Below are 12,719 nucleotides of genomic sequence, written 5' to 3'. Positions count from 1 at the left end.
TGCCACTGAGTGGGCGACCCGTGATTAGTCTATAGTCTCCACAACTGCTCCGTTGAATGTAGTGCCGGCTGGCGTGGCAACGAAGCAGGGAACAGTGGAGACATCAGGCGCCTCACTCAGTCGCTGAAGATCCTCCCCGTAGTCTACCAGAAAAATGTAGCAGACGCGTAGTTGGAAGGACGACGACAGCGACAGCAACCACCAGTACACCAGAACACCAGGTTACAGCAAGTAGACAGGTTACGTAGACAGTGGTTACGTAGCAAGTAGTAAGCAGGCTGCAACAAAAAGCATCGGTGCACTAAACATTCCACGCTACCCTTCACACACCACCTTTAAACATGTCACCTTTACATATTTCATCGAGCACGTGGGCCTGCACAAACGAACTTTTAAAACAACAAATCAGCTATTTTCCTTCCTTCTCTCCATATCTGCAAAGTGAACCATATACAGATTAGTATTTTAGCGTCACAAAGAGCAAATTATGCGCTAACCTGGAAAGAACAACAGAGAGTATTTCATTCCACAAACACAGACTCGTCAACACCGTTAAATAACGATTTATTACCTCAACAGCCTATGTAGGTAGCTCTCCTTTAAGCGAATCCGCTTTCTTGTATGGCTACGCCCGTCGACGTTTTTTAAAAGCCACACCCCCGGTACTGAGTTTATCTTCTGCGTTGAAATTCTCCAACCCTCAGCCCAGAAACACCCGACAACCTCGTCGTCGGAAACATATATGGTGGCGATAGGCGGTGACTCCTCCCTTGTCCTAAGAGCCCTCCTGTACTATGCAGAGCAGGCACGATGACATCAAAATATCACCTCGTGTTGAAATCCTCCAACTCTTAGACGAACAAGTACCGTCTCCTATCGTGCCTATGTTAAAGTGGACTCGGTTCAAGTCTTTCCCAAACAACCTTGAAAACATCACGTGACTCCGCGTGTCACACATCCTGTTCAGTTACAGTCGATTTCGCCAAGCAAGCAAAATCACGCATGTGGAACTCCTGCAAAACGAAATCCCCGTGCTGCGCTACACTTTGTCAGCGGTTTCATACCGTCACCCCGACTCAAGCATAGGCGCTTTCCATCACAATTGGAGATAGGCACTCGAAAGAGTGTCACCTTCTCGATCCATGTCACTAAATACTGACAATAGCAATGATTTTGTTTTTTTGTTTTTTTGGGTGGGGGGAGGGATGAAGGAAGTTAATGTCTGGCAAAATGGTGTGTGTCAACATTTTGTGTGTGTGCTTGTGTGCGTGCGTGCGTGCGTGTATGTGTGTGTGTGCGCGTGAGTGTAGGACTTGCATCTGTTAACGGAATATAGGGATGAGAGTACAAGTTTTTAAAAATATTCTGAAGACTTATGAAGTTTTTTTTTTACATTTGTCTGCAAATAGATTCACATGATCAACATCTGTGGTCAGTTTATATTTCAGTGTGAAATTTCTTTATTTTCTTGTACAAGCGGATGCATACCTGGAATAGAATGACCAAAGCAGAAGTCATCAGGGTAATGTTCACCTAGAAAGTTGTCGTCAGAATAATGACATCATTGGTATGACTTGTCTGTTGCAGCCCATGTCCAGTTACAGGCTTCTTGCAGAAAATTCTTCAGTCAAATTGGTGAGCACAGAAGCGATACATAGCTATTATTATTTATCTGGATGTTTTCAGTTTTGCTGCTCAAATGTAAGAAAGCAGATAAGGATTTGGGCTTTCTTTTAGTATTATTAAACTTTTTCATAGAAACAAATGTGTACATAATCATTATCACTTGTGTCATGTGAGTGGTATTGTCACATCACTTGGCTTCATACCATGATTTGCAAAAAGCTGGCAGTAGCAATGAAGTAGTCTCTGTCAATTGTGCTGTAAAAAATATATTTTTAGATATATTAAAATCGTTTCTTCATGTGATAATGTACCCCCCGCGGGTTAGGGGGAAGAATTTACCCGATGCTCCACATCATGTCGTAAGAGGCGACTAACGGATTCTGTTTTTTTGAGTCACTTGAGAAAAAGTGACTCTATGTAATCGGTCAGTGTTAGTCTGTCCGGCCGGCCGGCCGGCCGTCCGTAGACACCACCTTAACGTTGGACTTTTCTCGGAAACTATCAAAGCGATCGGGCTCATATTTTGTTTAGTCGTGACCTCCAATGACCTCTACACTTTAACGATGGTTTCGTTGACCTTTGACCTTTTTCAAGGTCACAGGTCAGCGTCAAAGGAAAAATTAGACATTTTATATCTTTGACAAAGTTCATCGGATGTGATTGAAACTTTGTAGGATTATTCTTTACATCAAAGTATTTACATCTGTAGCCTTTTACGAACGTTATCAGAAAAACAAGGGAGATAACTAGCCTTTTCTGTTCGGCAACACACAACTTAACGTTGGGCTTTTCTCGGAAACTATAAAAGTGACCGGGCTCAAATTTTATGTGAACGTGACTCATTGTGTTGTGAATAGCAATTTCTTCCTGTCCATCTGATGCCTCATATAATATTCAGAACTGCGAAAGTGACTCGATCGAGCGTTTGCTCTTCTTGTTTACCCTTGTTAAGTGTTTCTTGTATAGAATATAGTCAATTTTTGTAAAGATTTTAGTCAAGCAGTATGTAAGAAATGTTCAGTCCTTTGTACTGGAAACTTGCATTCTCCCAGTAAGGTAATACATTGTACTACGTTGCAAGCCCCTGGAGCAAATTTTTGATTAGTGCTTTTGTGAACAAGAAACAATTGACAAGTGGCTCTATCCCATCTCCCCCCTTTCCCCGTCGCGATATAACCTTCGTGGTTGAAAACGACGTTAAACACCAAATAAAGAAAGAATGTGATAATGTGCAGACGTACGAGGTTCGTATCAACCACCAGCGCAGCAACCAGATAGTGGTGTCCATAGTGTTCGCCAACCTGACGTCACACACACTCAAGGACCTCGAGTTCAACGTCCTGGACACTCTCAACACCAAGCTTGTCCGAGGGGTTAGTATTCTGGGTTAACCCAATGCCTCCCAGAGTGCCCAATATCGCCCGCTGGATAATCCTTCAGATCCGGTAACGGTCGCATCATACTTTTTTTTAATGTCATATATTCTTTGGCAGTCAAACTTACGATAATCAGACACTTTGCGGAAATGAAAAACACCTTAGTAGATAAAATAATCTTATTTGTATAATGAACTGAAAAATGTGTTTTCTCTTGATTGATTTTTTTTCAGTAGTTTTATGCACATATTCAATTTATTTGCAAACTATGCTGGAATCCTGATGAAACAAAAATCTCTAAACTTTCTTTTTTTCTCTACATCTCAACAGATGGGTCATAGCAACAGTGATGCTGTCAAGGTGCCCTTCACCTTGCCGGCTGGCACGCAGAATGAAGGGCAGTTTGCCTTTGGTGTGGAGGAAATCACAGCGCCTCAGAAATTACGTGGCACTCTGACCTACATTCTCAAGTCGGCTGACGGCTCCTCGCATGAAAAAGTCGACTTCAAGATTAACCTCCCCTGCTCGTCGTACCTTCTGACGTTGCCATGCAAAAGGTGAGAGATGAAATGTGTTCAAGGTTCTGGCCAGAGCCTATCTATTTGTCATTTAGTTGTGTTTGTTCTCCTGCAATCATGCATGCAAAAATGGGTAATTACCTGATGTACAGAGGCAGCAAAAATAGGCTCTAAGTATTATGTCAGTGTAAGTGCAATTGATAACTGTTGACTTTGAAATGTGAGTGTTGAAGTTAATTTTTGTGCTAAAAAGTTGAAGAAGTCAACAGTTTGTAGATGTGAAGTCTTTTTTTAATTTAATACAACTGCACAATGAAGAAGTAAAGTGTTGTTGTTGTTTTTTAAGTACATTTAAAATAAAATAAGTGTTTTGAGCATGGTCAGTAACTGAGGCAAACAAACAAACGAATAAACCAAAACCAAAACCAATTTGATACAACTGCACAATGAAAAATAATTTTTGTGTGTTAAGGTACATTAAAAATAACATAAAAAGTGTTTTGAGCATGGTTAGTAACTGAGGCAAACAAACAAACAAACAAACACAGAAAAACAACAATCAGTCAATGATTATGATTAGAACCACAGCAACAACAAAATACAAGGAGCAAGTATAGCAACATCATCTTCAACAATAACAGCAGATGTTTGTGCATACTGATACAGAAGCACAAAGTAAAACGTGAGTGTTTCAGTGAATACAGAAGCTCAAATTCAAAGTAAAATGTGATTGTTTCAGTGAATAAAGAAACTTAACAGTAAGATGCGAGTGTTTCAATGAATACAGAAGCACAAAGTAAAATGTGAGTTTTTCAGTAAATACAGAAGCACAAAGTAAGATATTAGTGTTTCAGTGAACACAGAAGCACAAAGTAAACAGAAGCACAAAGTAAGATATTAGTGTTTCAGTGAACACAGAAGCTTAAAGTAAAATGTATTTTTAGTGAATACAGAAGCACAAAGTACAATGTGAGTATTTGAGTGACTCTGATTGCAGTGAGGACTTTGCGGATTTGCTGGGCAGTGGAGACTTGACGGCCAAAAGCTCCATTAATGTAGCGGTGGAGGCGGTCCCCCTGTCTCACATTCTGGCTCGTCTCTCTTTCTTCCTGCATTTACGAGGTAAGTAATAACACTGTACAGTGTAAAGCAAATCAATAACGGTGCTTGATGCCTCAAATAGTTGAGAGAATGTACAGTCAAACTTGTCTATAACTACCACCCAAGCAACCGGTCATTCTAGACAGGTGGTTGCTATGGAAAGGTGCATTGTATGGAAAAACTCATCGGGGATCCTTTGGGGTGGTCGTTGTGGGCAAGTGGTCATTAGGAAGAGGTGGTCGCCAGGGCAGGTTCAACTCTATATTTGGGAGGCATAGAAGCATTCAGCACCTGTGTTCAAGAAGTATGAAGCTTGAATCCTTTTATACCGATTGTTATTACCAATGTTGCAGTACACCTGACTCCCGCAGTGGGGCACTGCGGTTATGAAATTAAAGGCCCCTCCTGTTTTTTGAACCGCAGGAGCTTTCTAGTTTGCTGTTAGGTAGATTTTTGGTTCCTCTTTCCTGTCATGCTCTCTTTTTCTTCATGAATTCTTTTCTTTTTTCTGCCTTCTTGCTCATTCACCTGTATTTTTTCCAAAAATCTCTTCTCTTGCCGCTTGTCTCGCGATTCATGTATAGTTTAATCTGTTAGTGTTCTGATGTAAGTCCAGCAGTAGATAGGTTAAGCCTATTTTAACATACTGGAAACTGGTAATCTTCCAGTAGGTATTAATTTAGTTTTACTAAAGCCTGCTGGGACACAAGTAATGGGTTAGTGCATTTGTAAACAGGAATCGCTTGACAAGTGGCCCCCTTCATCCCCCCCTTCCTCGTCCTGATATGGCTCTGCGTAGTCGGCTGGACGTTAAGCAACAAATAAACAAACAAACAAGTACACCTGACATGGAAATACTCCTGAAAAAAAAAGAAATGCCAGAAAGGTGTTAGAATAGAGGTTCCACTGTAGAGGTAAGGGGAGGGTGAGCGTTTGTATGTCTGTAGGGGTGAAGAACTATAATTTTGATGTTGATTTTTCTAGTAGCCTGAAGGTTAAAGCCACTCTCCTGTCATGTTGAGCCAAAGTGTTTTAGTGGGAAGGAGTGTGCCTTTAACAAGAATTGTGTGTGTGTTGTTAGTGGTGGAGCAAGTTGGTGACAGCGCGTCCTTGTTCAGCCGCTCCATTCAGGATCATCCCGTATGTCTGCTCTTGAAAATGGTGAGTCTCTCAGGTTGAGCTTAATGTGAGACTGTACTTTTCTGTTCTTTTTTTTTTTATGTAAGAGTAGTCCTATTGTTGTTTTCTTTGATGACATGAGTATTTTTTTGATTGGATGATGTTTTATGCTTTGAAAGGTATTAAAATAGTGACAGCGCTAAAAAGTGGTATTTCAAAGTGTACGTGTATTCTCATCCTCTATGTTAGTCTGTTCTTCTCTTGAACATCGCATAGTTTCCCATCACTTGTGTTCTCTTCAGGCTGCATGTCTTAAACAAGCACAAACTAACTTGATCCTGTTCACTTGTTTTGCAGTCAAACGGAGAACTGACAGTGGACGGCAAGAGCACAGACAACAGCTTCCTGTCTAACATTTTGGAGGATGTCAGGATAGTTTGCAGCGAAACCACAGCCCCTGTATCTTAACGCTAGGTCCCGTCTTCCAAGGCTAAACTTTTGGACAAAGGACTGTTGAAGTGTTCGTCACATTTCTGTGAATGCACAGTACATGAAGTGTAATTTACAGTTCTGTCGTTGATGTTGATAAGGTGAAGCGTGAACTACATACATCATACAGTGGTAACTGCGATGCGAGGCCCCTGCCATGAGCGGACACCTCCGAAGAAAGGACACCTGCCATCCCTTTGCCTATTATATTAATAATAATATACCCTGTCAAGACAGGCCACCTGCAATGTAGGGACGCTTTTGGCTGGTCCTGAGGGTGTCCTTTCATTGCAGGTACCACTGTACTAGGAACGCACATGCTGGCTCAAGTTTGCCTGTACCCGCATTTGCTGCAGCATGGAGGATTTCTTGTAAAAGAACTGTAAGCTTTTTTTTCTGTTCTTTTTTTCGTTTTTTTGTTTGTGTGACTTAGTTGCATGTTGGTCCATGCATGCGTATGAGGTATCTCATCTTGCTCAGTATTAGAATTGTTATCCCTCATTGACCAAAGAGATAGACTGGGGAGTTTGTCATTAATTCTCTATCGCTACTTCTCTTCCTTGTCTCTTTGTCACACAAACTGAAACACCCTCAAATAGTGCGTTAACACGCGCACCCTTATTTGCAGACAGACACAGTGACAGATGTATACCACTTTGTAATGATCTCTCTCTCTCCCTCTCTCTCTCTCTCTTTCTTTCGCATGTCGCACACGTGCATACAAGTTCTGTTTTCAAATGTCATGGCAAGGCAGACTTCAGCGAGTCTTGTAGTTTAAAAAGCCTGAAGCTGGTACATGTAGAACATTATGCTAAAGGTTGTTGTGATCAAGTTGCATTTTGTCAGGCTAAGTGCAGTGTGTTCAAGTGGATTGCGATTGAGGTGAGCTTGGAGTGGGATGAGAGAATATATCATAGTTTTGGGAAGGAAAATAGGCTCATGAAGAGATACTTACTAGTACTTAAGATTTGATGTTGGGAGGAGATGCTTCTGGTTAACAAAAACAAACACACAAAAACAGGGCAGATTACACATGTTTTTTTATTTAAATGAAAAAATGACAAATGAAAACTTTGCAATTTAATGACGATACACAAATGGATGTATCATGGAAACATTGTTCAATTGTATAACATAAGGTTTAGTTTATTCGAAAAAAGAGTTCGGACATCGGTGAGCATGTGATTAAAACAACAGCCATGCAATGTATTTAGAAACAAGTGGTAAAATTTGATTATTTTCTCCTAATAATAACTACAGTGGTACATGTGATGTAAGGCCCCTCCAATGAGAGGAGACCTCCCTTGAAAGGACACCTGTTGTATTGTTGCCTATTATTTCAACTAAAATGTGTCTGTCATGACAGGCCACCTGCAATGTAAGGACACTTGGCTTGTCCCAAGGGTGACCTTTCATCTCAGGTACCACTGTATTCTTATTGTGTGTACCTCCACATTATGTAACTACTGTGTGAATTGCTAAATGTACTTTTGAAAATGCCAGAACATATTCATAACAAAATTGATGTGCAATAAATTGTGATAGCCTCTGCACAAAGTGAGATAACTGACACACACACACACACACTATCATTATGTAAGTAAACAATTATTTTAATAAAAAATGTATTCTTCGGTTTTTCTTTTTTTTTCTACAAATTGAAAAAAAGTCAGTATAGTGAGAGTATATGAAGTTTAAATAATGAAGATTTGAGGATTTTGGAGACAAGTCTCAAAAGCTCATTCTAGGGCCATTTTCTTTTAGATTGGCATTTTATGATGACTTAAGTTAATATATTGTATTATTGAAGTTTTTTTTATCCTTTCCAAAAATACCAAGTATTTCTGGCGTGATTATTTGTGTAACAGTAACATTTTGACTAGCTGTTGTGTTTTGGTGCTCTCACTCTGTGCAGAAAGGTGTTTCAACAAAATGTGCTCCTACCAACATTCCGTACAGCCACCCTAGGCATTGCCTCATACATACTTACTTGTGTTGCTTGAAGTCGAATCACACCTCTGACTCTTGGCCTTTCTGGTGGAAAAATATAAAAGATATATTAACCTAAAAAGTACTCGCTATGACCATGTTAAAAAGTTACCTCGTTTGCAAATTTGTGTCACCTACTAGTCTTGGATGGAATTCTGCCCTTTGTGATGTTCTTCTCCAGTTGAAAGTCTTCACAGGTGGGGGGTTTTCTTCCTCCTTGATAAACCGGCCATGATTGTATATGCTTAGGTCTGTTGCTACGAGCATATGTAGCTCATTTTGTCTTTGTTTCGCATGAAAAGCTTGTTCATTCGGAATCTGGAAATTGTTCTGAAGGCCTTTTACCTGAGATAGCTGTGAATGATGCAAATTTATGTAGATTAGCTTTTCATTTTAAATGAAAGATCAAAACTATAATTATCAACGGTGTTATGAGCTTCTTGTACCACATGATTGCAGTAAATAATGCCGAAGCTAAGCTCAAAGCTATGTCAGAACTTCTTCAATGTTTCTCTTGCGCATGATCTTTAAAGTATTTATTTCATGAAGAGGTGTACTAGTAACAAAGTGCTTTGTTTTTTTCTTATGGAAAATATGATGCTTACAACCATTGCAGACATGTAACCTGTGTAAACTACTGTTCTGGGAATGTAAAGGAGACTGAACAGACAAAACTTACTCAGTCACAAGAGCATACTTCTGATATAGCCCCGTGGAAGCGAAGTCACATGCTGAAAGAAGAGTGAACAGTGTGACGACAAAGCTCACACGGGGCTAGATCTGGATGTTGTTGTCACAAGACTGAAACGCTTGACTGATTTGAATGTTTGTGATGGTCTCCATCAGTCTTTGTTTTTTCTGGAATACTTGTTCTTGTTTACTTTTTTTTTTAAAGTTTTGTGAGATACGGCTGGGTTTCTTGTTAGTGATCATGATGTGAGGAAAAACTTTTGCTTGGAACAAATTGTGAACAATTCTGGCGCATGAGAAATGCATTTGTTTTCCAACAATTTGTAGTAGTTGTGAAGCGTGAAAGAGCAGTGAGAGTGAGTTATACGAAAGAACCAGCGTTCTGGATTTTCATGCTTGATCAGCAACACAAAAGGATACATTTTATTGTGATTTAAAAATGCATGAATTTTCTTCATCAATTGAATACTGTCACCTGCAGAGGAAAGAGCAAGATGAAGAATTGTTAGGGTTTAGGCTTAGGTAACGGTGCAATTGATCATGATGCTGGAGATGTTGTGCTTGAAGGGGTGAAGGAGAATGCAGTACATGTAGTGATGATGCGATTGTGTTATGAATGCTAACGCTTGTATACATGAACACTCATTTATGAGTGTACACTGTCATAGAAAATCTTTGGGACCACTGTGTACACAAATCATGACTGTTGATACTTTAAAAAGAGAGGAGAAAGTGGGTAGAAGGTGTTTTGATTTAGACAGTGTGAAAGTATATGTGAGTATATGTATGTTTGTGTGTATATAGATATAGATGTAGAGAGAGAGAGGTATACGTACAGTATATATATGTAACTTGCAAGGAAAGACAGATGCAGTTTTATGAATTGGTTTTCATTTTGATGATCCATTTATTACTTGTACATGTAATGTTTAAAATGTAATTTTTCTTTGTTTGATGTTCAAAATAAATTCCCACATTTAGCAGTAATGGTCACATTTTATGTTTTCTGGTGATAAAACAACATTCATTGTAACTGTAAGAGTTCTTGTATTCTACATTTACTGCTGCAGGTTCTAATACTCCGGCATTTCGTTACATTAAATCGTTAATAGTCTGCAGGCTATGTTCTTTACTCTTTTTCTTTGGTGATTTCTTTTGTTGGTCTTCTGTCTTCAAACTTTGGGATTGTTACAAGTTGCAATTGTGAAGCAATATCTGTATGTACATATTTTTGTTCACAAGTCAAAATCAGGGGATTTTTGCAAAACATTGCTTTTGTTAACACCTTATTAATTAATCTGTCAAGTGTTTGTCATCGGTTTTGGATGTTATGTCTTATGTTTGTTAGTCCCATGCAACAACTACCCGTCGCGATATAACCTTCGTGGTTGAAAACGACGTTAAACACCAAATAAAGAAAGAAAGAAAGAAAGAATGCAACAACTATTGTTCTGAAAGTTCAATTGCACAGTAGGAATACCATCCGAGGTATATCATTGCAGCAGTCAGTACTTTTTTTCCCAAGAAGTGGGATGTCAAAACCAGTTTGTTCTATGGTATAACCTTCATGTTCACCTATAACCAGTAGAGTGTGTATTCTTTTAGTATGTATTCCAGCCTCACAGTATTCAGTAGTTCGTGGTGAGTGTTTTGTCTTCCTGTCCACAGTCACTTCACCCCAGCTTTCTGTTCTAATTCTGATACAGTGGTACCTCTGGTTTAAGACCTCAAAAAAATCAGAAAAATTAAGGTCTTAAAAAGAGAGGGAATCTGAAGATGGAGGTAAATTTAGTGACTCTATGAAAAAAACATCTGAGAAAATATGGTCTTTCAAGGGAGTCATAACGGAGGGTGTTAAACTGAGGTTTTGGTGTATAGGGTGTGTAAGGCAGTGCTTGAAGCCTCAACTCGGGCAATTTCATGAGCATTCTATTGGCAGGTGCCAGAAGAAATCAAAGGTCTGAACTGAGGATGAGACGATAAGTCCCATGGCATTGGTGGCTCGGAAAAATTGTTCAGTAGTTTTCGTACATTAGTTAAGCTCCCATACTGTTCCTTCCTACCGGATTGTTTCTTGACCTTTTCACACTGTCCTGTCCTGTATAGAACCAGTCGTATGTACTGAAGTTGTCAAAAATCGCATTTATGTTCACTGTTCCTTGCACCTGTCTGAACAGATCGCACACATTCTCTTTTTCCTCTATTCCCCAACTCAAGCAACATCCGTTGTGGAGCTTTTCAGTCTCTTGCCGTTGTTCCTCTAAGAAAGGGATTAGATTACCTTCATCCTCACATTAGTAGAGGTAGAAAATGTAACATCTTGTACTCATGTGGGCAGTTGTCCAAGGGTCCACAGGGGAATAAAAGGAATCACACATTGGAACCGGGATATGTGAAATAGTCTGAAAATGACATTGGACTCGAAGATAGTAAAGAAACTCCAGGATTGATTCTCCAAATCTGCTCTATGATTGAACTCTTGGGGGGTAAAGAACAAGTCTGATTTCAGCCAAAAGTCTGAAGATTCATGTGTGAGGAATGAATGAAACGTCCCTTCCCCCATCCCAAGAAAATGTTTAAATGGTACATTAGAATCTGTGCAATCTGCCCCTGATAGATGGAGCAGTGGGCCTCTACTTTGCTGGGATAAGTGAAAAGAAGGCAGAGCAGTAACTCATGTGTTGTGTCCTCAAGCTCCTGAAGACATTTGAATTCTTTTTACCCCAGTTTCCTTTTAAATCTTTTTGAACAGACTATTGCAAGAGAAAGGAGCTCCTCAGTGCAACAACGGCAAATTTCTATTAATTTACAATGTATATCCTAATGGCTCTGTCATGTTTCCCCGTCTTATTTTTGTGTTTATTTTGTGTGATGGTGCTGGTAAAATTCTATCAACAGTGACATTTTCTGATATAAATGTACCTGCACATTTGCACGAGTCATGAGATGTTATTTGCACCGAAAGTTTCATGCTCCACTTTATTTCTATGTCTGTGATGTGTTTGGTCAGTTTTTATTTGTGTTCTCCCCCACTGTCAAATATCAGTGCCACCCTGCAGTTAATTGGTTATGTCCAGTGAAATGTGAAACTGTGTTGTACATGTTCTGCAATGAAATCTAAATCTATCAGTGATCGGAAAGAATGAGCATGTAAAGATAAATTATTTTAAATAAAAATGAAAAATATGAAAGGATTATGTTTGTAGCTCTTTTTCTGCCTGAGGTGTCTTCGTCTGTGTTCGATTACTGGTTAGCATCTGTGATGAAAGGCAAATTGTCTAACTTTTGGTGTGTATGTGAGAGAGAGGGAGAGACAGAAAACCTGTTAGTTCTTACTCAGACATCTATGAATGTTAAATACCTTGTTTCAGGCTGAACAAAACCCCCCACAGGTTAGGGGGAAGAATTTACCCGATGCTCCCCAGCATGTCGTAAGAGGCGACTAACGGATTCTGTTTCTCTTTTTACTCTTGTTAAGTGTTTCTTGTATAGAATATAGTCAATTTTTGTAAAGATTTTAGTCAAGTATGTAAGAAATGTTAAGTCCTTTGTACTGGAAACTTGCATTCTCCCAGTAAGGTAATACATTGTACTACGTTGCAAGCCCCTGGAGCAAATTTTTTATTAGTGCTTTTGTGAACAAGAAACAAGTGGCTCTATCCCATCTCCCCCCTTTCCCCGTCGCGATATAACCCTCGTGGTTGAAAACGACGTTAAACACCAAATAAAGAAAGAAAGGCTGAACAAAGAAGCCTTCCGGCAGAGAGGGACACAAATGCATATCACCGTTGAATAAACATCCAGCTCGTCC

At 39.5% G+C, this 12,719-nt stretch overlaps 1 protein-coding gene across 3 annotated transcripts in view; it reads left to right on the top strand.

Moving 5' to 3' along the window:
* Positions 1-12,099, top strand: part of LOC138966654 (AP-3 complex subunit delta-1-like) — a 65,213-nt gene extending 53,114 nt beyond the window's left edge. For all 3 annotated transcript variants that reach the window (XM_070338948.1, XM_070338950.1, XM_070338947.1), the window contains 6 exons: positions 1,588-1,635; positions 2,862-2,999; positions 3,333-3,559; positions 4,518-4,642; positions 5,703-5,782; positions 6,098-12,099. In XM_070338948.1, coding sequence (XP_070195049.1) covers positions 1,588-1,635; positions 2,862-2,999; positions 3,333-3,559; positions 4,518-4,642; positions 5,703-5,782; positions 6,098-6,208 — 729 coding nt within the window. In that variant the 3' untranslated portion in view covers positions 6,209-12,099. The remainder of the gene's footprint in view (positions 1-1,587; positions 1,636-2,861; positions 3,000-3,332; positions 3,560-4,517; positions 4,643-5,702; positions 5,783-6,097) is intronic.
* The last annotated feature ends 620 nt before the right edge of the window (positions 12,100-12,719 follow it).

Source organism: Littorina saxatilis, linkage group LG5 (genome assembly GCF_037325665.1).
Source record: "Littorina saxatilis isolate snail1 linkage group LG5, US_GU_Lsax_2.0, whole genome shotgun sequence".
Lineage (NCBI taxonomy): Eukaryota > Metazoa > Mollusca > Gastropoda > Littorinimorpha > Littorinidae > Littorina > Littorina saxatilis.
This window is presented reverse-complemented; position numbering and strand designations above follow the sequence as displayed.